The sequence below is a fragment of the Eutrema salsugineum genome, unplaced genomic scaffold, assembly GCF_000478725.1.
Source record: "Eutrema salsugineum unplaced genomic scaffold, Eutsalg1_0 scaffold_4, whole genome shotgun sequence".
In the NCBI taxonomy this organism is placed as follows: Eukaryota; Viridiplantae; Streptophyta; class Magnoliopsida; order Brassicales; family Brassicaceae; genus Eutrema; species Eutrema salsugineum.
Genome location: NW_006256686.1, coordinates 8323465 through 8349712, shown reverse-complemented (window position 1 = coordinate 8349712; position 26248 = coordinate 8323465). Strand labels below are relative to the sequence as shown.

Sequence of the window (26248 nt, the reverse complement as noted above, 5' to 3'; positions counted from 1 at the left end):
CTAGTAAAAAGTATACCAAAAATAGATTGCCAAACCATCTATTGATATGTCATTAAAAACAATGTTAACATATATAATGTATACCTCTATTTATTTAGAAATTTTTTATTTTACTTGAAATCATGATATATGAAAAAATTAATTTAAAATAACAAAATAGTATATATGATATACAATAACAAATAGAGATATAAGAAAATCATATATTTTATCACAAAAGAAAATTTGAAATAAAATAGAGATATATGGTATAAAATATGGCATGTTCGGAAAGTAGAATTTTAATTTTTTTATCAATTAAATCTGGTAATTAAACGGGACTGTTGTGGTTTTAATTCAACCTAAGAACGGATGCAAGAAGATCAATCAAGCAAACATGCATTAATAAGAAGAATAAACAAAAGAACCATTGATAAACTTCATATCCTAATCTAAAAACATAGATATTAATCAATCCATGAAGACCCTTTTGATGATTCTATACCCAATAACAGAATTACTTAGACATACTGAGTTAACATCATTGGTTTTAAAAGATAACAGTAAAGTAAAAGAAAAAGGATGAAGAAAAGCTTCTTTTATTGAAGAACAAAGTGGCGAGAAGGACTCCTCTACAAATCAAATAAAGCAAAGAACATAAATCCTGAACGAGATACATAAGAAAGACCTAAAAACCGGTATTTTTAGTCTTTATTTCCTTGGAGACACTTAGGGTTTAGTGAAAAGAAGTCAATATAACTCTCGAGATCAAAACAGGCTAGGTTAAGCCAAGTTGTATTGGCCACAGGTACGTTCTCTGGCTGCGGGTGCGCTGGCTTGAGCCATGCCCCAGGCTGCTTCTCTAGATGACTCGTTTTTGCTTCAAGGCAATATCATCTGTCTTTAGCGCATCATAAATATCTAGAAATCTAACTGTTGGGATGTCGTCAAACCAAATTGCATTTTTAAAGCTGGTTGTCTACTCTTTTTGTGTCCAAAATTGGAGATGACCAAACAGTGAAACAGTCTTCTTTGATTGCAAAACTTTCTGACGTCCAAGCTTATCCAAAAACATACTTTTGAAATGCACTCTTTAATCCAAATTACCTGAAATACGCTTTAAACTATAAAATGTAAAAAATGTTGGAAAAACTTTGAAAAAGGTTAAAATAATTGTATAAGATATCAAAACAATCTATAAAATGGTAAAATCGGGTGTTGTCAATTAACATAGTTTATCTTTTTTTTTTAACTGGGATTATCAGTTTTGATTTCGGGTTATTCTCCAATGAACAGTCTCCTTATGTAGATTTAGAAACTGGATTACAGTTCTCATCAGATTCAAGCTTTATCCAAACAAGAAAGATTGGTAAAATCGAAGAAAATCTAGAGTCAAAGTACCAAAAATCAGAGACAACATTGAGATGCTTTCTAGATGGAATGCTAAACTTTTACAATCTTAGCATGCATCAGGGAACAAATGTTCTGATCAGAGTACAAGTAATTATGGAAATCAAAATTTTCGTAATATTTCTCCTAGATTTGATATGTACATAGGCCCAAACCTCTGGGTACAATGGATCTGGAGAACAATGTAGATCGAGACAAATGGTAAGATATCATTTACATCCCACAGTCAAATTCTTTGGATGTGTGTCTAATAAAGATAGGCATATCAATGCCAACCATATCGGCCTTGGTACTAAGGTCTCTAGAAATGATATTTACAACAGTAATCAGGGTGTTTCAAGTCGATACTTAGGTCATATCTTCGCGAATCAACAAGTGTTTTACAGTAAGTTTTTTTTAGAATGGTTAGGAGGTTGTAGGCTATGGCCTTTATATTCCTCAGGTCTTGGACCAAAGCATTTTGTATAGTCTCACGAACACCACACGATTCAGTGATTTCTAAGCTTCACCCTTAGTATTTTTTTCAGTTGAGACAAAGACAGGTTATTTCAAATTGATATTCATATTTCAATAAAATTAAGTTCGGAAAGTAACCTATTTTATTCAAGGTTCTTTTCTTTATTTGGTTGTCCACGTTTAATACTACAAAATTGTGTACAGTGCATGTAATCAATTGATTTCTATGATCAAAAATGGATTCCATACTTTCAGCCAGAATGGAAGCAAATCTCCACCACGCTGAAAGTGAACAACTCCAATATTTATCTTCTGATACAGTGCGCTCACAACCACCGCAATATGTGAATGCTAGTGCACCATTGAGGTTTACCAAGAATCTTGAGTTCCTTAATAATAAAATTTATATGTACTTTCACTTCGCTGAGGTCTAAGCTTTACAGGCCAACCAGGCTACAGAGTTTAATATTTCGTGGAATGGAGAAATTTTTTATGACTATCTAAACCCTAATTATCTAGAGGCCGACACTGTTTTCAGCGCAATATCATTAGTTTGCGAAGTTAAGAAATTATTATAGATTAAAAGAATTAAGAATTCATCTCAACCACCTTTGCTTAACGCCATTGAAGTATTTACAATTATTGAATTTCAATATTCTCAAAGAAATAAAGATGATGGTATGTTTTGTATTGATAATTAAAGTAATTTATAGTACGGTTTTCAGTGAAAAACCCCCTTAACTAAAGATGGATCAGAAAAAAAAAAATCATCAACTATGTTTATAATGTAAAACCCCTCATGTCAGTTTTTTTAATGATAACCCCTCTGTTTACAATGTGGGTTTTGAAAACAAAGGGGTTAAATAACTAAAACAAATTTACTTGAGGTGATTTTTACATATGAGATATTTCTATCTGATCCATTAAGAAGTTCATTTTACTAAAAGCCCTTCATATAAAAAAGGATTTATGAAATACACAAAACATCATATATGCCAAATCCAACACATTGAAAACGTTATAACAGTGATGCTATAAGAACATCAAAGAGACTTATGGTTTGAGTACAATCTCATGGTAAGGAGATCCATGCATCCCTCAGCATATTTTTTGTGGGGCAGTCTTGGTTGTAACAATGCAAAGGAGTCTACACAACCAAAAACCCTTTCTTGTGAGATCTCTCTCTCTCTCTCTCTATATATATATATATATATATACATATATATAATAGGGTTTCCAGATTTATCAAGTTTGGATTGTTTCTTGGCCGAGAAGTCAAGTCTGTGACTTTTGGGTTTTACCTTGTAATCGAGATATGGGAGTCGTCCTATAAAGCTGTCTGTTAGAACTTTAGAACGGTGTAGATCCTTATCTATGTCCTTCTGGATTGATGAGAAAATGATTCAAAACGCCCCCAATGATGATCGTTCAACTACTATGGCTTCTTTGCAATTAGCTCTTCCCAGAGATGTGCTAATCGCCACTTAATTCTTCCTTATCTGATTGCAATCTTCCCAAGAAGATGCTCGCTGAAGACTGTTTCTACAATTCTTCTCTTTTCATGGCTGGTCTGATACAATTTTTGTATAGAGCGTCACTGAGAATTCTCTCTGTGGCTCTTAGAAAACATGCCTCCTCCTCATATAGAGCAACCGGATAGCTTATTAAGTTTGAGGAAAACCGACAAGTTTGCTTTTAATGAGAATTAGGGTTTTTTCTTAGGGAGTTAGGCTCAGCGGCGGAGTTCGTGCGCTGCGACGTCACGGTGGAGGAAGAGATCGCCGGTGCCGTGGAAAAGACGGTGGCGAGGCATGGGAAGCTAGACGTGATGTATAACAATGCAGGGATCGTGGGACCCACGAATCCGGCGAGCATATCAGAGCTAGATATGACGGAGTTCGAGAGAGTGATGAGGATTAACGTCTTTGCCGTCGTCTCCGGGATTAAACACGCAGCTAAGGTTATGATTCCGGCTCGCTCGGGGTCTATTTTGTGCACTTCAAGCATGGCAGGTGCGTTTGTTTAATCAAAGCTTTTGATTAGTTTAATAAACAATATAATAGATGTATTATAGGTAGATTAGTAAAAATATCGCATTAATTTTCAAAAACGGTCAAAAAAGCCGGAATTTTCAAATTTCCGCCATTTAAAACATCATATATGCTAAATCCAACACATTGAAAACGTTATAACAGTGATGCTATGAACATCAAAGAGACTTATGGTTTGAGTACAATCTCATGGCAAGGAGATCCATGCATCCCTCAGCATATTTTTTGTGGGGGAGTCTTGGTTGTAACAATGCAGATGAGTCTACGCAACCAAAAACCCTTTCTTGTGAGATCTCTCTCTTTCTCTCTCTCTCTCTCTCTCTATATATATATATATATATATACATATATATAATAGGGTTTCCAGATTTATCAAGTTTGGATTGTTTCTTGGCCGAGAAGTCAAGTCTGTGACTTTTGGGTTTTACCTTAACAATCGAGATATGGGAGTCGTCCTATAAAGCTGTCTGTTAGAACTTTAGAACGGTGTAGATCCTTATCTATGTCCTTCTGGATTGATGAGAAAATGATTCAAAACGCCCCCAATGATGATCGTTCAACTACTATGGCTTCTTTGCAATTAGCTCTTCCCAGAGATGTGCTAATCGCCACTTAATTCTTCCTTATCTGATTGCAATCTTCCCAAGAAGATGCTCGCTGAAGACTGTTTCTACAATTCTTCTCTTTTCATGGCTGGTCTGATACAATTTTTGTATAGAGCGTCACTGAGAATTCTCTCTGTGGCTCTTAGAAAACATGCCTCCTCCCCATATAGAGCAACCGGCTAGCTTATTAAGTTTGAGGAAAACCGACAAGTTTGCTTTTAATGAGAATTAGGGTTTTTTCTTGGGTTTTATGGATTTAGGCCTAATTTTGTATATCATGATCTAAAATTTCAGCATGATAATAAGAATAAATATTATTATCTAGGTAAGGTACTTATGTTATTTACCAGTCTTAAAAAATATTGATGCGGATACTGACACGTGTAAGAGCAGTTTGTCTACAGTAGCCTAGTTGCGCAGATAGCTCGGCGACGAGCTCGTCATGATTTGTTGCAGAGTGGTTCGAACATGCGGCTCGAAATACCAGACCCGCGGAATGTGCTGAAGCTGCCATATCACCCCGGTTGGACAGGAATCCGCCTCCCGACTTCCGCTATAAATACTCCCCAAGCATAATAAATGAAGGGGATTCCCAAATTTAATACTCTTTGGCTGCTTGTATTCTCTCTCTCTAATGCTTGAGTTATTTTACACTAAGCACCATTTGTTCTGAGCAGACTCTCTTTTGGGTTCAGTTCGCATTTTATAATTCAGTTCTATAAACACACAGTCAACGGTCCACGACCTGACTGCTTTCTCGACGTAAGTTATTGTAAAGTCCAAATTACTCTTAAATCACCGAAATCTCGCCCCTTTTTACATCTCAATCATCATCACCATCTCATATATACATTTAAGTTCACTGGGATCAACAGTTCATAGTCTATATCTTCTGAAGAAACTGATGCAACAATTGCTACTTGATACGTTTTTTGGATGCTTTTTAGCATGATGAACCAATAGGGACTGCATAAGTTAATAGGATTATCAAAAAATTTGTTACACAAAAGAAACAGTAAATGGGCTTTTCTGATCAAAAATATATATTCAAATATAGACGGAGGGATATCTGTAGACCTAGCTTTCTGTTGTTGTTGTTAGTTGTTTTTTTGGACGAAATATTTTTTTGAAAAAGGGTTTAGAATCCATACTGGTGTAACATATCCTACTAAGGTGAAATCAAGACCGCGACAATACCTGGGGAATGCTAGTGCACCATTTAATATTACGGATGATCTCAATTACTCACATGAGAAAATCTATATTATTATTTGTAAAGTCAAAAATCTCATTTGTTGTTCTTAAAGCGATTTTATGTGTATTTTTGTGCTGAAATGTCGTATGTTAATTTTTTTTTCTATTTGACGTTTTTTGTTGATTTTAATAACTTATTCACTAATCTTATGTGTATTTAAAGATGATGTAAAAATTTTGTTGTAATAAGGTCAGCCTGTTTTGTTCTAAAGTCTAGCGGTCTGTTTTCTTTTAAAACATGTGGTTTTCTTATTTTTGGTTTAATCATCTTTCTGTGGGATGAGAGTTGAAGAACAAAAATAAACTCATTCTATAAAAGTAATGTATTAAATATGTCTCGTTTAGATTTGAATCTTAACTCATTCTTTTTCGCATTGATTATTTTTGAAATTGTAACAAACTACTGTTTATAAATGACCTAAACTCCATCAAATAAAACTTTTTTTTTTTGCGCAAAGCCATTATTCCATTATGAAAATTTTAAAATAACCCAACTGACTTAAAAGGAGAAACCCATTAAGTATTATTACAACATTAGAGTTGAAAAAAAAAAAAACACAAGACCTCATCAAACACTTCGCACGAAAACAATTCCCTTCCACTAAAGATTATCAGTGATGTTAGGAGCACAATCATCACCGACAGTAACTGGGGACACAAGGCTTGCGGTTGATGGTTGGTGGTGGCTGCCATCCATGGAAGGAATGTCCACATGTTCTCCAATATCACCCGTCTGCTCCTTTGACATATCCATGAAGGATTGTTTTTCATTTGGACTCACATTTGTGTCCGAATTCATACCAAGATCATCAGCATCCGAAATCATATTCAGATTTGAATTCAAGTTATTCTTCATATTAAAATCATGAAGATTTTGTGGGATAGAATCATAATAATCATAAAGAGCCTGATAATTGTAATGAACAGGTTCTTTATCATTCAAAATTTGAGGAGTGCTCTTAATAAAAGCATCGATTTTTTTTGGAAGATCAACAAGATAAAAATCATAAAGACGTTGATTTTGCATAGGATCATAAGATCTGATTGGTGTAACATCTGCTTCCACAGCAACAGGAGAAGGTAAAGAAGAAGAAGACTCATCCTTCTCCTTAAGGTTCTCCTCACACGTATTCTCCAAATTTTCTTTTCCTTTGGTGATCGTCTTATGCGTACCGCTTTCATGATTAACCATCTTTTTTGTTTGGTATTTTAACTTTTGTTATGTACTTTTTTTATTGAGTGTTGTTCTATATAATTTGCGAGGATGAGAATTGTTTATATAGTGAATAAAATGTGCCATTTCTCGTTAGATTTCTTATTACATTGCTGGAATTATTACTTTGAATTATAGCCATTCCTTTATAGTAAATCATTTTTTTAGTTGACTAGACCAAATTATATACATCCGTATGTATGTATGTGTATCTAATGCATTTAATTAGAGTTATGACTTGGACAAAAAAAAGGTTTATGGCGTACCTAAATTTTTTATAGTTTAAAAAATATATATTTACTAAGACTAAATTATTCTATTACCTTAGCCTCAGTTTTCTATTTAGTAAGAGTGATTCTTTAGATTTCTTCATGTACAATGAAATTTAGTAATATTATATATTTTTATATCTTTATCACTACCACAAAATTAAGAATTGTGGATATAAAAAAGTCTTGTCAACTCTTTTTTATAAGGCAGATAATGTTTTGGATCATACCGTGGATCTCACATAAATCTTCTAATAAGCAAATTCTTTTTTTTTTAATTCATGTACTATTTTTTTTCTTCTATACACTAGTAAAAAGTATACCAAAAATTGATTGCCAAACCATCTATTGATATGTCATTAAAAAAAATGTTAACATATATAATGTATACCTCTATTTATTTAGAAATTTTTTATTTTACTAGAAATCATGATATATGAAAAAATTAATTTAAAATAACAAAATAGTATATATGATATACAATAACAAATAGAGATATAAGAAAATCATATATTTTATCACAAAAGAAAATTTGAAATAAAATAGAGATATGGTATAAAATCTGGCATGTTCGGAAAGTAGAATTTTAATTTTTTTATCAATTAAATTCAATGTATGATTATATAATATGGATAAAATTAACGTTTTAATGTATGAATATGGCTTCTCCTTCTTTTTTTTGTGTCTTTATCATATACATTAACGTGATTATATTGTGTGTTGTTTTTTTTAATATGTATAGCAATTTAAAATATAATATGACCGATACATGTATTATACCTTTTGGGGTTTCTTTTTTGAAAATATGTTTTGCATCTTTTGTTATAAAAAATATGTTTTGAATCTTTACGACTATATAACTTCAAATTACAGCCATGAAATATTTTAGATATCTTCTTAATTAACAAAGAAAAAATATATAGATCTTTGTATATATGTGTTAGCTATTACAAAAGGTTTTTTTGTAAATATTTAAATAGGGCACTGTTACAATACTTGATAAGAAAAACATATGTTTGTCTTAAATTTACATATTTTAAAAGTTTTCTTTTCACTAAGACATTTTGTTTTCGTCTCTCACTAAGATTAATTTATATTAGGAATACTAGATCTGGAACCCCCATGGTTATAGTCTATTAAAAATTTTAATTTACTTAAATCAAATTTTTTTATGTTCACGATACTCTATAGGTAGCTTTCGTTTCTTATAACAATTTTATTTTTTGGACTCTAAATCTGGTAATTAAACGGGACTGTTGTGGTTTTAATTCAACCTAAGAACGGATGCAAGAAGATCAATCAAGCAAACATGCATTAATAAGAAGAATAAACAAAAGAACCATTGATAAACTTCATATCCTAATCTAAAAACATAGATATTAATCAATCCATGAAGACCCTTTTGATGATTCTATACCCAATAACAGAATTACTTAGACATACTGAGTTAACATCATTGGTTTTAAAAGATAACAGTAAAGTAAAAGAAAAAGGATGAAGAAAAGCTTCTTTTATTGAAGAACAAAGTGGCGAGAAGGACTCCTCTACAAATCAAATAAAGCAAAGAACATAAATCCTGAACGAGATACATAAGAAAGACCTAAAAACCGGTATTTTTAGTCTTTATTTCCTTGGAGACACTTAGGGTTTAGTGAAAAGAAGTCAATATAACTCTCGAGATCAAAACAGGCTAGGTTGAGCCAAGTTGTATTGGCCACAGGTACGTTCTCTGGCTGCGGGTGCGCTGGCTTGAGCCATGCCCCAGGCTGCTTCTCTACATGACTCGTTTGTGCTTCAAGGCAATATCATCTGTCTTTAGCGCATCATAAATATCTAGAAATCTAACTGTTGGGATGTCGTCAAACCAAATTGCATTTTTAAAGCTGGTTGTCTACTCTTTTTGTGTCCAAAATTGGAGATGACCAAACAGTGAAACAGTCTTCTTTGATTGCAAAACTTTCTGACGTCCAAGCTTATCCAAAAACATACTTTTGAAATGCACTCTTTAATCCAAATTACATGAAATACGCTTTAAACTATAAAATGTAAAAACTGTTTGAAAAACTTTGAAAAAAGGTTATAATAATTGTATCAGATATCAAAACAATCTATAAAATGGTAAAATCGGGTGTTGTCAATTAACATCGTTTATCTTTTTTTAACTGGGATTATCAGTTTGGATTTTGGGTTATTCTCCAATGAACAGTCTCCTTATGTAGATTTAGAAACTGGATAACAGTTCTCATCAGATTCAAGCTTTATCCAAACAAGAAAGATTGGTAAAATCGAAGAAAATCTAGAGTCAAAGTACCAAAAATCACAGAAAACATTGAGATGCTTTCTAGATGGAATGCTAAACTTTTACAATCTTAGCGTGCATCAGGGAACAAATTTTCTGATCAGAGTACAAGTAATTATGGAAATCAAAACTTTCGTAATAGTCCTCCTAGATTTGATATGTACATAGGCCCAAACCTCTGGGTACAATGGATCTGGAGAACAATGTAGATCGAGACAAATGGTAAGATATCATTTACATCCCACAGTCAAATTCTTTGGATGTGTGTCTAATAAAGATAGGCATATCAATGCCAACCATATCGGCCTTGGTACTAAGGTCTCTAGAAATGATATTTACAACAGTAATCAGGGTGTTTCAAGTCGATACTAAGGTCATATCTTCGCGAATCAACAAGTGTTTTACAGTAAGTTTTTTTTAGAATGGTTAGGAGGTTGTAGGCTATGGCCTGTATATTCCTCAGGTCTTGGACCAAAGCATTTTGTATAGTCTCGTCCCAAACACCACACGATTCAGTGATTTCTAAGCTTCACCCTTAGTATTTTTTTTCAGTTGAGACAAAGACAGGTTATTTCAAATTGATATTCATATTTCAATAAAATTAAGTTCAGAAAGTAACCTATTTTTAATCAAGGTTCTTTTCTTTATTTAGTTGTCCACGTTTAATACTACAAAATTGTGTACAGTGCAGGTAATCAATTGATTTCTATGATCAAAAATGGATTCTATACTTTCAGCCAGAATGGAAGCAAATCTCCACCACGCTGAAAGTGAACAACTCCAATATTTATCTTCTGATACAGTGCGCCCACAACCACCGCAATACCTGTGAATGCTAGTGCACCATTGAGGTTTACCAAGAATCTTGAGTTCCTTAATAATAAAATTTATATGTACTTTCACTTCGCTGAGGTCTAAGCTTTACAGGCCAACCAGACTACAGAGTTTAATATTTTGTGGAATGGAGAAATTTTTTTGACTATCTAAACCCTAATTATCTAGAGGCCGACACTTTTTTCAGCGCAATATCATTAGTTTGCGAAGTTAAGAAATTATTATAGATTAAAAGAATTAATAATTCATCTCAACCGCCTTTGCTTAACGCCATTGAAGTATTTACAATTATTGAATTTCAATATTCTCAAAGAAATAAAGATGATGGTACGTTTTGTATTGATAATTAAAGTAATTTATAGTACGGTTTTCAGTGAAAAACCCCCTTAACTAAAGATGGATCAGAAAAAAAATCATCAACTATGTTTATAATGTAAAACTCCTCATGTAAGTTTTTTTAATGATAACCCCCCCTCTTTACAATGTGGGTTTTGAAAACGGAGGGGTTAAATAACTAAAACAAACTTACTTGAGGTGATTTTTACATACGAGATATTTCTATCTGATCCATTAAGAAGTTCATTTTACTAAAACCCCTTCATATAAAAAAGGACTTACGAAATACACAAAACATCATATATGCTAAATCCAACACATTGAAAACGTTATAACAGTGATGCTATGAGAACATCAAAGAGACTTATGGTTTGAGTACAATCTCATGGCAAGGAGATCCATGCATCCCTCAGCATATTTTTTGTGGGGGAGTCTTGGTTGTAACAATGCAGATGAGTCTACGCAACCAAAAACCCTTTCTTGTGAGATCTCTCTCTCTCTCTCTCTCTCTATATATATATATATATATACATATATATATATATATATATATATTAGGGTTTCCAGATTTATCAAGTTTGGATTGTTTCTTGGCCGAGAAGTCAAGTCTGCGACTTTTGGGTTTTACCTTGCAATCGAGATATGGGAGTCCTCCTATAAAGCTGTCTGTTAGAACTTTAGAACGGTGTAGATCCTTATCTATGTCCTTCTGGATTGATGAGAAAATGATTCAAAACGCCCCCAATGATGATCGTTCAACTACTATGGCTTTTTTGCAATTAGCTCTTCACAGAGATGTGCTAATCGCCACTTAATTCTTCCTTATCTGATTGCAATCTTCCCAAGAAGATGCTCGCTGAAGACTGTTTCTACAACTCTTCTCTTTTCATGGCTGGTCTGATACAATTTTTGTATAGAGCATCACTGAGAATTCTCTCTGTGGCTCTTAGAAAACATGCCTCCTCCTCATATAGAGCAACCGGCTAGCTTATTAAGTTTGAGGAAAACCGACAAGTTTGCTTTTAATGAGAATTAGGGTTTTTTCTTGGGTTTTATGGATTTAGGCCTAATTTTGTATAACATGATCTAAAATTTCAGCATTGATCATAAGAATAAATATTATTATCTAGGTAAGGTACTTATGTTATTTACCAGTCTTAAAAAATATTGATGCGGATACTGACACGTGTAAGAGCAGTTCGTCTACAGTAGCCTAGTTGTGCAGATAGCTCGGCGACGAGCTCGTCATGATTTGCTGCAGAGTGGTTCGAATGCGCGGCTCGAGATACCAGACCCGCGGAATGTGCTGAAGCAGCCATATCACCCCGGTTGGACAGGAAAACGCCTCCCAACTTCCGCTATAAATACTCCCCGAACATAATAAATGAAGGGGATCCCTAAATTTAATACTCTTTGGCTGCTTGTATTCTCTCTCTCTAAAGCTTGAGTTATTTTACACTAAGCACCATTTGTTCCGAGCAGACTCTCTTGGGTTCTGTTCGCATTTTATACTTCAGTTCTATAAACACACAGTCAACGGTCCACGACCTGACTGCTTTCTCGACCTAAGTTCTTGTAAAGTCCAAATTACCCTTAAATCACGGAAATCTCGCCCCTTTTTACATCTTAATCATCATCACCATCTCATAAATACATTTAGTGATCACTGGGATCAACAGTTCATCGTCTATATCTTCTGAAGAAACTGATGCAACAATTGCTACTTGATACGTTTTTTGGATGCTTTTTAGCATGATGAACCAATAGGGACTGCATACATTAATAGGATTATCAAAACATTTGTTACACAAAAGAAACGGTAAATGGGCTTTTCTGATCAAAAATATATATTCAAATATAGACGGAAGGATATCTGTAGACCTAGCTTTCTGTTGTTGTTGTTGTTAGTTTTTTTTTTTGGACGAAATATTTTTTTGAAAAAGGGTTAGAATCCAAACTGGTGTAACATATCCTACTAAGGTGAAATCAAGACCGCGACAATACCTGGGGAATGCTAGTGCACCATTTAATATTACGGATGATCTCAATTACTCACATGAGAAAATCTATATTATTATTTGTAAAGTCAAAAATCTCATTTGTTGTTCTTAAAGCGATTTTATGTGTATTTTTGTGCTGAAATGTCGTATGTTAATTTTTTTCTATTTGACGTTTTTTGTTGATTTTAATAACTTATTGACTAATCTTATGTGTATTTAAAAATGATGTAAAAATTTTGTTGTAACAAGGTCATTAAAGCTTGTTTTGTTCTAAAGTCTAGCGGTCTGTTTTCTTTTAAAACATGTGGTTTTTTTATTTTGGTTTAATCATCTTTCTGTGGGATGAGAGTTTGGATTACGAAGAACAAAAATAAACTCATTCTATAAAAGTAATGTATTAAATATGTCTAATTTAGATTTGAATCTTAACATAGAATTAAAGCTAACAAAGAGATTGTTTACCTATGCTTCGATAATAAAAACCAAAAGAATGAGAGACAATTCTGATAAAAAAAAGAGAGATTTCGGGCTAGGAAGAAAGATGAATTAAAATAATCTATAAACATAATGTATACAAATAACGACTATTTAGAGATTAAGTTTAACATGATATCAAAACAACCAAAAAGATTTTTTAATTACCTACACTCGGATATCAAAATTTTGTGCCGACTTGCATAAAAGATAAATACCTACAAGAAGAGACAATTTTCAAAACAGGGAGAAAGTTCTGGAGGACAAAAAACTAAATTTATTTTTAAACTTAATGTATACATATAATGATAAATTCGGAGATGAAACCAAACATAGTACCAAAGCTAGCAAAAAAGATTAACTATTTACATACGGTCGATAAAATGGTTTCATGTTCACATTTACGGAAAATATAGGAATCAGCAAGGAGAATCTATTCCGTCGAAACAAGGAGAAATTTAGGCTACCGAATGAATAAATAAAATAATATATAAACTTAATTTATATAGATAGTGATTATTTGAGAGATGAAGCTTGGTATCAAAACTACAAAAAAGGTTATTTACCTACGCAATAATATTATCGTTTCATACAAGTGGTTGCATGAAAGATAATAACGAATAAGAAGAAGAAACAATTCTCATAAAATGGGGAAAGAGTTATGGCTAGGAAGAACAAAAATTAATGGTAACATTAAAGAAAGAACTAAAATTTTTTAATTATAATCTAAAAAGGAAGTTACAGTAGAAGACTGTGAATGTTGTATAAAAAGTAGTGTTTTATAATACTTTTTAAACCAGTCTTTTGTCTTATTTAAAGTATTTTTATGGTTTTGATACAATAATTAGTTTTTGTTAGTTTCTATTGATATATATTATTATGTTTTATGTTTTTTTTGTTTGTTGATCATATGTCTTACTTATAATTTTTTCATATTTGTATTTGATTTACTATTAGTAATAAATTTAATACTCTAACTATTATGATTATTTAATGAAACATCTCTGCCGCCCCCAAACATCTAGTTTACATTTAAAATAAAACATTTTTTTATTAAACGGGTAAATGGATAACGGTAAGGTGTTTTAAAGGAATCAAGCGAATTCTCCTGATCAATGATATATTCATATTAGATCTAATTCAAATTTACTTAATAAACCAAAAATAAGAGACCCATGTGGTATTGTGGTGCACAGATTTTTTCACCTTTCACAGACAAGTTGGATGATTTCTCCTGCCAAAAAAAAAGTTGAATGTTTTCAGACAAAAAGAACAACAAATAAAATGTATTGCCAACTAGGTAACGTATTAAACTCATTCATCAATTTTTAATTTCCTTTGTAGAATAAATACATGTTACCAGAACCAGCTTGATCGACTTAGTAAGTTCTTTCACTTGAAGCGTCCAAATGAGTTTTGTGCTCCCATTCTTATATCTTTTCTGTTTATGGTTCAGATTTGCTTGGGAATTTAAAAGAAAATTGAGAGTTCCCATAGGTTTTTGTTGGTGGCACTGATATCAGCTTCTTGTATTGTACATCTTGTTGAAGCTCAAGCAGGTACCGACACTTTGATGTTTAAGGTATATATATGAATACGGTAGAAGAAAATTTGTATTGGCTCGTAAAATTATTTGGATGAGCAGTTTCTATCTTTTTAATTGGCTACTAGGTCAACTAGTTCAATTTCCATTAATCAAGTAGTTAGTAATGTCCTAACAATTTTTATCCTAAAACAAAGCTGCAAGTATACAAATGCAATCGTATTTAGGAATCAAATCCACATAGATTTGAATTTTTATGATTTTTATCGGTTTCTAAAACGATTCTAAACCTAATCGAATTAATGGGGCATTCGTGGTACTATTTTGTAGCTAATAATTTAAAAGAAACTAAGCAAAAGAAAAGCAAGCAAATGATAAAACTAATAAGCAGAGTGGTGTAAGACAATAGAGTAAAAAACGCTGAACATTAGGGAAATCTCTTGAATCATGATCGATAACATCAAATATCTACTTAGAATTTTTTAATGTTCTGTAACTCGAACTTAAGGATATATGCTTAGCCTATGAACTTAATCTTAATAAACTATTGCCTGTATACTCGACCAATAACTTTCATCTCTGGCTTCATTGGAGACAACATAATTTAAAATTGGGATTCATCTATACTCACAATACTTTATAGGTAGCTTTTGTCTCCTATAGCGACTTTGCCCTTTCTACTCTAGATCTGGTAATTAAACATGACTGTTGTGGGTTCAATCATCTTGAACATAAGAACTGTTGTATGTTCAAGATAATCAATCAAGCAAACATGCTTTATTAATAAAAATAAACAAAAGAACCATTGATAAACTCGATATTCTAATATAAAAATGTAGATGTTAATCAATCCATGAGAGCCCTTTTAATGACCTTATACCCAATAAGGGAATAACACATACATAATGAGTTAACATCATCATTGGTTTTAAAAGAAAACAGTAAAGTAAAAGAATAAGACAACTTCTCTTGTTGAAGAACAAAGTGGCGAGAAGAACTCCTCTACAAATCGGATGAAGCGACTAGAAGTTGTTCTCTGTCAAAAGCATGAAAGAGATACATAAGAAATATTTAAAAACATGTATTTATAGTCTTTATTTCATTTGAGACGTTTAGGGTTTAGAGAAAAGAAGTCGCTGTAACTCTCAAGATCACAACAGAATAGGTTGAGCCGAGTTGTATTAGCCACAGGTGCGTCCTCTCAGGCTGTGGGTACGGTGGCCCAGTCTGCTTCTCTTCTTGACTTGTTTTTGCTTTAATGCAACATCATATTTCTTCAGTGCATCTGAAATATCAGAGATTTAACCGTTGAAATGTTGCCAAGCCAATTTGCATTTGAAAGCTGGTCGTCTGCACTTTTTGGTGTCCAAATCTTTGAGATGACCAGACGGTGAAAGAGTCTTCTTTGATTGCAAAACTTTCTGACGTCCAAACTTATCCAAAAACATACTTTTGATTCGAATACACTCTTTGATATAATAACATGAAATATCTACCAAAACTCCAAAGATGATAATATGGTTTGTATTTATAAAGTATTTTATATAATGGTTTTTAGTGAAATAACCTCCCTTAACTAAAGATGGATAAAAAAACTCATCAACTATGTTTGTATTTAAAACCCCTCAGGTAAGTTTTTTTTACTGATAACCCATCTGTCTAGACTGTGGATTTTGTAAACAGAGGGGTTGAAAAATAAAAAACTACTTGAGGGGATTCTACATTCGAGATGTTTCTGTACGATCCATTAAGAAGTTTTATTTTACTAAAAACCCTTCAGATTAAAAAGGAACTATGAAATTCACAAAACTCATATATGCTTAATCCAACGCATAGAAAACGTCATGATAGTCATTGCTATGAGAACGTCAAAGAGACTTATGGTTTGAAAAGAATCTCTAGGCAAGGAGATCACGGCGTCCCTTGGCAGTTTTTGTGGGACGGTCTAGGTTATAATGATACAAATGAGTCTACACAACCAAAAATCACTTTCTTGTGAGATCTCTCTCTATCTCTCTCTCTCTATATATATATATATATTATATATATATTACTATATTAATATATACTAGGGTTTCAAGATTTTTCAGGTTTGGACTGTTTCTTGGCCCAGAAGTCAAGTCCGTAACTTTTGTGTGTTACCTTGTGATCAAGATCTGGATGTCGATATGGACTGTTAGATGTTCAGAGCAATATGTCGATCATGATCTATGTCCTTCTGGTTTGACGAGAAAAGGGCTTGGTAACATCCCTAATGATGATTCGGTCAACTGCTATGGCTACTTTGCCATGAGTACTTTCAAGAGATGTGCTGATCGCCACTAAACTCTTCCTGATCTGATTGCAATCTGCCCAACAACATGCTCGCTCAAGACTATTTCTACAGTTTATCTCTTTTGATGGCTGGCTGGTCTAAGACAATTTTTGAAGAGAGCTATTCTCTCTGTGGCTCTTAGAAAACATGCATCCACCTTATATAGAGCAAGGGGCGAGCTCATTAGGGCTAGAGTTTGAGGAAAACAGACATTTTTGTCTTTAATGAGATTTAGAGTTTTTTCTTGGATTTTATGGATTTAGGCCGAATTTGGTATATCACATCATGTTTAAACTTCTACGTGATCATAAAAATTAAAATTCATTATCTAGGTAAAATACTTTACAAGCCTTGAAAAAAATATTGCTATGGATACTATGTATTATTGATGATGTAATTTTGCATATATCCAAATTTCTCGCACGGTCTGTTTACTTAGTGATCATGATAGTCAAAATAAGTTAATAACACAACAGCCTACCTAATAAATTATGGCGAAACTTTTAACAAGCATCATGTAAGACGTGGTAATTTTCATGAAAAAGAACACACATGCAATGGATCAAACAAGAAAGGGAACGAGATTTAGTAGAAATAACTTAATAATCAAATAATGAAAATGATTTATAATTAAAATCTTTACGATAAAAAGGTTAATTAACAATTAAAAAGACATATATATATATATATGTATAAAAGAACACATTTTGAAATAAAGAAGAAAACATAAATTATCAAACTTCATTTGGAAAATTGGACTCACTCAGAGCACAAAGAGCACAAACATCAGAGGCAATGATTTAAGAGTATATGTGACTGTTGGTAGAAAGATTTAAGGTTGAGGAACAACTTTCTACTCTCTAGTGTTATTAATGTCTTTTTCGCATTGATTATTTTTAAAATTGTAACAAACTACTGTTTATAAATGACCTAAACTCCATCAAATAAATTTTATTTTTTTGCGCAAAGACATTATTCCATTATGAAAAATTCAAAATAACCCAACTGACTTAAAAGGAGAAACCCATTAAGTATTATTACAACATTAAACTTGAAAAAGAAAACACAAGACCTCATCAAACACTTCGCACGAAAACAATTCCCTTCCACTAAAGATTATCAGTGATGTTAGGAGCACAATCATCACCGACAGTAACTGGGGACACAAGGCTTGCGGTTGATGGTTGGTGGTGGCTGCCATCCATGGAAGGAATGTCCACATGTTCTCCAATATCACCCGTCTGCTCCTTTGACATATCCATGAAGGATTGTTTTTCATTTGGACTCACATTTGTGTCCGAATTCATACCAAGATCATCAGCATCCGAAATCATATTCAGATTTGAATTCAAGTTATTCTTCATATTAAAATCATGAAGTTTTTGTGGGATAGAATCATAATAATCATAAAGAGCCTGATAATTGTAATGAACAGGTTCTTTATCATTCAAAATTTGAGGAGTGCTCTTAATAAAAGCATCGATTTTTTTTTGGAAGATCAACAAGATAAAAATCATAAAGACGTTGATTTTGCATAGGATCATAAGACCTGATTGGTGTAACATCTGCTTCCACAGCAACAGGAGGAGGTAAAGAAGAAGAAGACTCATCCTTCTCCTTAAGGTTCTCCTCACACGTATTCTCCAAAATTTATTTTCCTTTGGTGATCGTCTTATGCGTACCGCTTTCATGATTAACCATCTTTTTTGTTTGGTATTTTAACTTTTGTTATGTACTTTTTTTTTATTGAGTGGTTGTTCTATATAATTTTCGAGGATGAGAATTGTTTATATAGTGAATAAAATGTGCCATTTCTCGTTAGATTTCTTATTACATTGCTGGAATTATTACTTTGAATTATAGCCATTCCTTTATAGTAAATCATTTTTTTAGCTGACTAGACCTAATTATATACATTCGTATGTATGTATGTGTATCTAATGCATTTAATTAGAGTTATGACTTTGACAAAAAAAAAGGTTTATGGCTTACCTAAATTTATAGTTTAAAAAATATATATTTACTAAGACATCTTAACATATATAATGTATACCTCTATTTATTTAGAAATTTTTTATTTTACTTGAAATCATGATATATGGAAAAAAATAATTTAAAATAACAAAATAGAGATATATGATATACAATAACAAATAGAGATATAAGAAAATCATATATTTTATCACAAAATAAATTTTGAAATAAAATAGAGATATATGGTATAAAATCTGGCATGTTCGGAAAGTAGAATTAAAATTTTTTTATTAATTAAATTCAATGTATGATTATATTATATGGATAACGTTTTAAGGTATGAATATGGCTGATACATGTATTATACGTTTTGGGGCATTTGTTTCTTTTTTGAAAATATGTTTTGGATCTTTTGTTATATAAAATATGTTTTGGATCTTTACGACTATATAACTTCAAATTACAGCCATGAAAAATTTTAGATATCTTCTTAATTAACTAAGAAAAAATATATAAATCATATGTGTTAGCTATTACAAAAGGTTTTCTTTGTAAATATTTAGAGAGGGCACTGTTACAATACTTGATAAGAAAAACATATGTTTGTCTTAAATTTACATATTTTAAAAGTTTTCTTTTCACTAAGACATTTTTTTTTCGTCTCTCACTAAGACTAATTTATATTAGGAATACTAGATCTGGAACCCCATGATTGAAGTATTTTAAAATAATTAATTTACTTAAATCAAATTTTTTTTTATGTTCACGATACTCTATAGGTAGCTTCGTTTTTTATAATAATATTATTTTTAGGACTCTAAATCTGGTAATTAAACGTGACTGTTGTGGTTTTAATTCAACCTAAGAACAGATGCAAGAAGATCAATCTAGCAAACATGCATTAATAAGAAGAATTAACAAAAGAACCATTGATAAACTTGATATCCTAATCTAAAAACATAGATAGTAATCAATCCATGAAGACCCTTTTGATGATTCTATACCCCACTACAAGAAAACATGGATTTATAACGTAATCACCAGATAACGACTAATGTAGCGACTAAAATGTAACAGTCGGTAATTTGTGACTGATTTGTGACCGCAATTAGGCCAAAAAAAACAAAAACGTAATTAAACCCAAAACCAGCCCAAAACATAAAACACTTACCCATTTCTTCTCTATCGTTTTTTTCAATCGAGAAACCCTAATCCCCTTTCTCCTTCGATCCAATTTCTCCTTCAATCAAATCTGTTCGAATCTGTTCCAAACCTTAATCCCCTTCGATCGAATCTGTTCTCCTCTCTCTGAATCAATTTCATTTCTTCTCTAAAACAGTTTCCCCTCCATTTAATCGACTAAACTCCTTCTTCCCTAACCCTAATTGATACAATCGATTTCATCTCCTCTCTCTCAATCTATTCGCAGATGGGTGCCGCTGGAAGGAAGAGAGGACGAGGAAGAGGAGGAAGAGGTGGTGCATCTTCTTCGCAAGCCAGAACTCCATCCCCTCTTCCTAATCGGTGCGATTTCACTCCGGCGAGAACATCCAAATCTCTGCCATCACTTGTGCGCACATGCCAACCATCGGTCTCGGTGAGGGATTATCCACCACCTAATCAGCTTTTCCAGCACTCACAGAGTTAACGTCGGAGCTCGGAGTCTCGATCTGCCAACTCTCCACAGTCTCAACATCGTACCTCTCTGCTGCCTCAACCACGAAGCTCTACACACTCTCATCACCGACCCTCTCCAATGTCTGAAGAGCAAACTTCTCCAGCGTTTGAAGCTACCAATTCTGAAGCGGATGAAGGAGCCACCTTTGAAGAAGAAGAATACCTAGTCCCAGCCAATCTCGTGGAGGACCAGCTACAAATCCTCAATGCTATGCTCACTTAACCTGGCAGAGAAGATTTTACGACAGTCTTCTCTCCAATAAAGAGGCCGAATACAACATGGTATGCCTCTCTCTCTCTCTTAACTTAGGCCGAATACAACTTGGAACGATAGATTCACACATATATGTAGGATGTGTAGCTTCGTGTAGGTTGTGTAGCTTCGTGTAGGATGTGTAGCTACGTGTGATATGTGTTTTGTTTGAAACTGATGCCTGTTTTGGTTAGTACTAGTACATATGTGATATTGTTCTCATCGTGATATTGCATATGTCTGTGTATTAGTTATGTGACATGTACTGGTGCATATGTCGTGATATTGATATTGCATATGTTGTAACTGATTGTTTCTCTGTTTGTAGGTTTGGTCGTGACAAGTCTTCACTGACCCGTAAGATAACCAAAGTCTTTACAAACAAGTTCGATGGTCTTTTTTATAGCTGGACATGTGTGCCTCGGGAAAGACAGGAGCGGTTCTTTGTTGAATTCGCGGTAATGTATTCCCTTTTTTGTAACTTTGATTCAGTTTTTTTATCTTTTATGTTTGCTCACTAACATCATATTCTCTCATGTTTTTTGTAGAAAACACACACCTGGGATCCCTTAATAACTGGTGTTGTTCAACAAAAGTTTGAGAGTATATGTCAACAAAAGATGAAAGATATGGAAAGCAAAGTAAGGACTTCTCGGGAGCAACCTAATTGGATAGGTGATACTCTCTGGAAGCAAATGAGCCAGTATTGGAACACTGAAGAAGCCAAAGAGAAGAGTGCAACCACATCAGGGGCTCGGCTGTCTGAACGTAAGGGTCTTGGCCCTCACATACCCGTGTCAGGTCAAAAATCATATCTATAAATCCAACAAGAAATGGTAAGTACTATATCATCGGTTCTTTTGAACTTTTAACTCTTGCATCTTGCATCTTGTTCTTTTAAACTTTTAACTCTTGCATCTTGTTCTTATCATTGCAAGAAGAAGAATTGGGAAGACCGGTGAGTCTTGGTGAAGTTTTCATCAAGACTCACACAAAAGCAGATGGGACCTTTGTAGACCGAAAGGCAGAGAGCGTGGCTGAAAGGTATAAGAGGAACTTGGAAGCTAGAATTAGTAACCAAGGGGCACTAGACTCAGATGCTTTAGAGGAGCTAACCGTAGAAGAGGAGAACGACCTCTTTCTCCAGGTAAGTCCTCGTTTTTGGTTTGTTGTTTGTATTTTATAATATAGTGTGATCATTTGGTTTTTTTTTTGTTTGAATCATTCTTTTGTTGTTGCAGTCGACATTCACAAATGAAAGAGGCATTCCATATGGAATTGGAAGCCTTTCACAGTCGCATATCAATGGAATGAGGAAGTACCCGGGTAGCTCTTCAACATACAAGACTCTGCAAGAACAACTAGAAGAAGCTCAACGCAAAATAGAAGAACAAGCAGCTGAGAATGCAAGGCAAAAGTCCGATCTTACAAGAGTTTCTGCAGAGCAACAAGCGAAGATCGACAAACTCTCCCTGGTCGATAGGTATTTGGCTGCAACTGATCCAGGGTTTTTAGACTTTTTGGCCGCAAACAACACCTATGAAGAGCCAGATGCTGCTCCGATGACTTCTGCTCCTCAAACCATTATTCTCCCGGAATCATAGGTTACTCTACCTCTCTCAACTCTTTTGGTCTCCTTTGAACTCTTATCAATGGTGCTCTCTAGTAATCTCTCGGAATCTTAGGCTCTAGAACTTTTTCAATGACTTTGATCTCATTTTGACTTATCTCCATGGTTGTATATAGTAACTCATTTTCCAATGGAAGTTACTATGACATTTGACTTTGTATGTGATCTCTCTTTTTTTTTAGAAGAACATATGTAATTTAATGTTTCTATGCTTCTTCTTTTCATATATATAGTGTCAAATTATTATTTGAAACAATTTTTTTATAAAATCTATAAGTGGATTCAAATTACAAGGTATGGAGGAGCAAATTCGTAATACCAAAATGAATTTTCATTATGAAAACAGTCACAATGCAGTAGTAAATCAGTCGCAAAGTTGTCGGGAATTAGTCGGTAAACAATTGTTAAATTGCACAAAATTACCGCTTGAAAATGTCAAAATAGTTGCTGGTTAGTCGCGATTGAGTCGCAAACGTAGTCGTTATTCAGTCGCTATTTAGCGACAGATTAACGACTCTTTTATTTAGCGACTCAATATTAGCGACCAATTGAATTAGTCGCTAATACGTTGTAAATGGACTTTTAGCGACTACATAGCGACTGTTCTTGTGGTCACTAAATCCATGTTTTCTTGTAATTACTTAGACATACTGAGTTAACATCATTGGTTTTAAAAGATAACAGTAAAGTAAAAGAAAAAGGATGAAGAAAAGCTTCTTTTATTGAAGAACAAAATGGCGAGAAGGACTCCTCTACAAATCAAATAAAGCAAAGAACATAAAGCCTGAACGAGATACATAAGAAATACCTAAAAACCTGTATTTTCAGTCTTTTTTCCTTGGAGACACTTAGGGTTTAGAGAAAAGAAGTCAATGTAACTCTCGAGATCAAAACAGGCTAGGTTAAGCCAAGTTGTATTGGCCACAGGTACGTCTTCTCTGGCTGCGGGTGCGCTGGCTTGAGCCATGCCCCAGGCTGCTTCTCTACATGACTCATTTTTGCTTCAAGGCAATATCATCTATCTTTAGCGCATCATAAATATCTAGAAATCTAACTGTTGGGATGTCGTCAAACCAAATTGCATTTTTAAAGCTGGTTGTCTACTCTTTTTGTGTCCAAATTTGGAGATGACCAAACAGTAAAACAGTCTTCTTTGATTGCAAAACTTTCTGACGTCCAAGCTTATCCAAAAATATACTTTTGAAATGCACTCTTTAATCCAAATTACCTGAAATACACTTTAAACTATAAAATGTAAAAACTGTTTGAAAAACTTTGAAAAAAGGTTAAAATAATTGTATAAGATATCAAAACAATCTATAAAATGGTAAAATCGGGTGTTTTCAATTAACATCGTTTATCTTTCTTTTTTTAACTGGGATTATCAGTTTTGATTTCGGGTTATTCTCCAATGAACATCTCCTTACGTAGATTTAGAAACTGGATTACAGTTCTCATCAGATTCAAGCTTCATCCAAACAAGAAAGATTGGTAAAATCGAAGAATGCTAATCTGGAATATGGAATGCTAAACTTTTACAATCTTAGCGTGCATCAGGGAACAAATTTTCTGATCAGAGTACAAGTATTTATGGAAATTAAAATTTTCGTAATATTTCTCCTAGATTTGATATATACGTAGGCCCAAACCTCTGGGTACAATAAATCTGGAGAACAATGTAGATCGAGACAAATGGTAAGATATCATTTACATCCCACAGTCAAACTCTTTGGATGTGTGTCTAATAAAGATAGGCCTATCAATGCCAACCATATCGGCCTTGGTACTAAGGTCTCTAGAACTGATGTTTACAGCAATAATCAGGTTGTTTCAAGTCGATACTAAGGTCATATCTTCGCGAATCAACAAGTGTTTTACAGTAAGTTTCTTTTTAGAATGATTAGGAGGTTGTAGGCTATGGCCTGTATATTCCTCAGGTCTTGGACCAAAGCATTTTGTATAGTCTCGTCCCAAACACCACACGATCCAGTGATTTCTAAGCTTCACCCTTAGTATTTTTTTTCAGTTGAGACAAAGACAGGTTATTTTAAATTGATATTCATATTTCAATAAAATTAAGTTCGGAAAGTAAACTATTTTTAATCAAGGTTCTTTTCTTTATTTGGTTGTCCACGTTTAATACTACAAAATTGTGTACAGTGAAGGTAATCAATTGATTTCTATGATCAAAAATGGATTCCATACTTTCAGTCAGAATGGAAGAAAATCTCCACCACGCTGAAAGTGAACAACTCCAATATTTATCTTCTGCTACAGTGCGCTCACTACCACCGCAATACCTGTGAATGCTAGTGCACCATTGAGGTTTACTAAAAATCTTGAGTTCCTTAATAATAAAATTTATATGTACGTTCACTTCGCCGAGGTCTAAGCTTTACAGGCCAACCAGACTACAGAGATTAATATTTCGTGGGATGGAGAAATTTTTTATGACTATCTAAACCCTAATTATCTAGAAGCCGACACTGTTTTCAGCGCAATATCATTAGTTTGCGAAGTTAAGAAATTATTATAGATTAAAAGAATTAAAAATTCATCTCAACCGCCTTTGCTTAACGCCATTGAAGTATTTACAATGATTGAATTTCAATATTCTCAAAGAAATAAAGATGATGGTATGTTTTGTATTGAAAATTAAAGTAATTTATTGTACAGTTTTCAGTGAAAAACCCCCTTAACTAAAGATGGATCAGAAAAAAAATCATCAACTATGTTTATAATATAAAACCCCTCATGTAAGTTTTTTTAATGAGAACCCCTCTGTTTACAATGTGGGTTTTGAAAACACAGGGGTTAAATAACTAAAACAAACTTAGTTGTTGAGGTGATTCTACATTCGAGATGTTTCTATACGATCCATTAAGAAGTTTTTTTAACTAAAAACCATTCATATAAAAAAGGACCTATGAAATACACAAACTCATATATGCTAAATCCAACACATAGAAAACGTCATGATAGTCATTGCTATGAAAACGTCAAAGAGACTTATGGTTTGAAAAGAATCTCTAGGCAAGGAGATCACGGCGTCCCTTGGCAGTTTTTGTGAGACGGTCTAGGTTATAATGATACAAATGAGTCTACACAACCAAAAATCACTTTCGTGTGAGGTCTCTCTCTCTTTCTCTGTCTCTCTCTATCTCTCTTTATATATATATATATATTACTATATTAGTATATACTAGGGTTTCAAGATTTTTCAGGTTTGGATTGTTTTTTTTGTTTTTTTGTTTTTTTTTTAAACAACTTCCATCTTTATTCTTCTTCGCCTTTTAAAATAGGCATCATTTGAAATTATAAGTGCGGAGGAATAGAGAGAACAAAGGATAAAAGGATACAAAACTTCATACAAAAAGAGAAACTCACGTGAAACAGAGAACAGAGACTTGATGATGATCAGGAAGGATAAGGGGCTATCTTTGGATATATTTAAACCAGGTGTAGAGATATGATTCATCGTTAACAGTATCTGAAGCATACGGGGAAGATGATGCGTTGAAATTCTTATCAAGACCAGCAAGCTTAGCTCGAAGTTGGATTTGGACTTCTTACACAATGGATTGGACCGATTTACAGACATTAGAGTGTAATCTGCTATTTCTCTCTTTCCACAGGTCATAGAAAACTGCTTGGAAGATAAGAGAGCAGATGACATT

General features: G+C 33.3%; 3 protein-coding genes across 3 annotated transcripts; 2 read left to right on the top strand and 1 right to left on the bottom strand.

Moving 5' to 3' along the window:
• Positions 1 to 1555: 1555 nt before the first annotated feature.
• LOC112084451 (momilactone A synthase-like) lies at positions 1556 to 3871 on the top strand. Its single transcript, XM_024153582.1, has 2 exons — positions 1556 to 1590; positions 3568 to 3871. Exons 1-2 carry the CDS (start codon positions 1556 to 1558, stop codon positions 3869 to 3871), a joined length of 339 nt encoding a protein of 112 aa, XP_024009350.1.
• A 2485-nt stretch (positions 3872 to 6356) lies between these two features.
• LOC18014036 (MADS-box transcription factor PHERES 1) lies at positions 6357 to 6947 on the bottom strand. The gene has a single exon (XM_006418838.1). The coding sequence runs from the start codon at positions 6945 to 6947 to the stop codon at positions 6357 to 6359; it is 591 nt and encodes a 196-aa protein (XP_006418901.1).
• A 13493-nt stretch (positions 6948 to 20440) lies between these two features.
• On the top strand, positions 20441 to 22545 carry LOC112084450. Its single transcript, XM_024153580.1, has 5 exons — positions 20441 to 20535; positions 21270 to 21399; positions 21490 to 21742; positions 21880 to 22088; positions 22183 to 22545. The coding sequence occupies exons 1-5, from the start codon at positions 20441 to 20443 to the stop codon at positions 22543 to 22545; spliced, it is 1050 nt and encodes a 349-aa protein (XP_024009348.1).
• Positions 22546 to 26248: the final 3703 nt, after the last annotated feature.

What these genes read in the sequence shown, in the direction of transcription:
- LOC18014036 (XM_006418838.1), bottom strand. Translation starts at nt 6,947, where the DNA reads ATGGTTAATCATGAAAGCGGTACGCATAAGACGATCACCAAAGGAAAA.
- LOC112084451 (XM_024153582.1), top strand. Translation starts at nt 1,556, where the DNA reads ATGGATCTGGAGAACAATGTAGATCGAGACAAATG. An exon ending in AATGTAGATCGAGACAAATG is followed by an intron (nt 1,591 to 3,567) that starts GTAAGATATCAT and finishes GTTTTTTCTTAG; the next exon opens with GGAGTTAGGCTCAGCGGCGG.
- LOC112084450 (XM_024153580.1), top strand. Translation starts at nt 20,441, where the DNA reads ATGGGTGCCGCTGGAAGGAAGAGAGGACGAGGAAGAGGAGGAAGAGGT. An exon ending in GGTTCTTTGTTGAATTCGCG is followed by an intron (nt 21,400 to 21,489) that starts GTAATGTATTCC and finishes TGTTTTTTGTAG; the next exon opens with AAAACACACACCTGGGATCC. An exon ending in AGAACGACCTCTTTCTCCAG is followed by an intron (nt 22,089 to 22,182) that starts GTAAGTCCTCGT and finishes TTGTTGTTGCAG; the next exon opens with TCGACATTCACAAATGAAAG.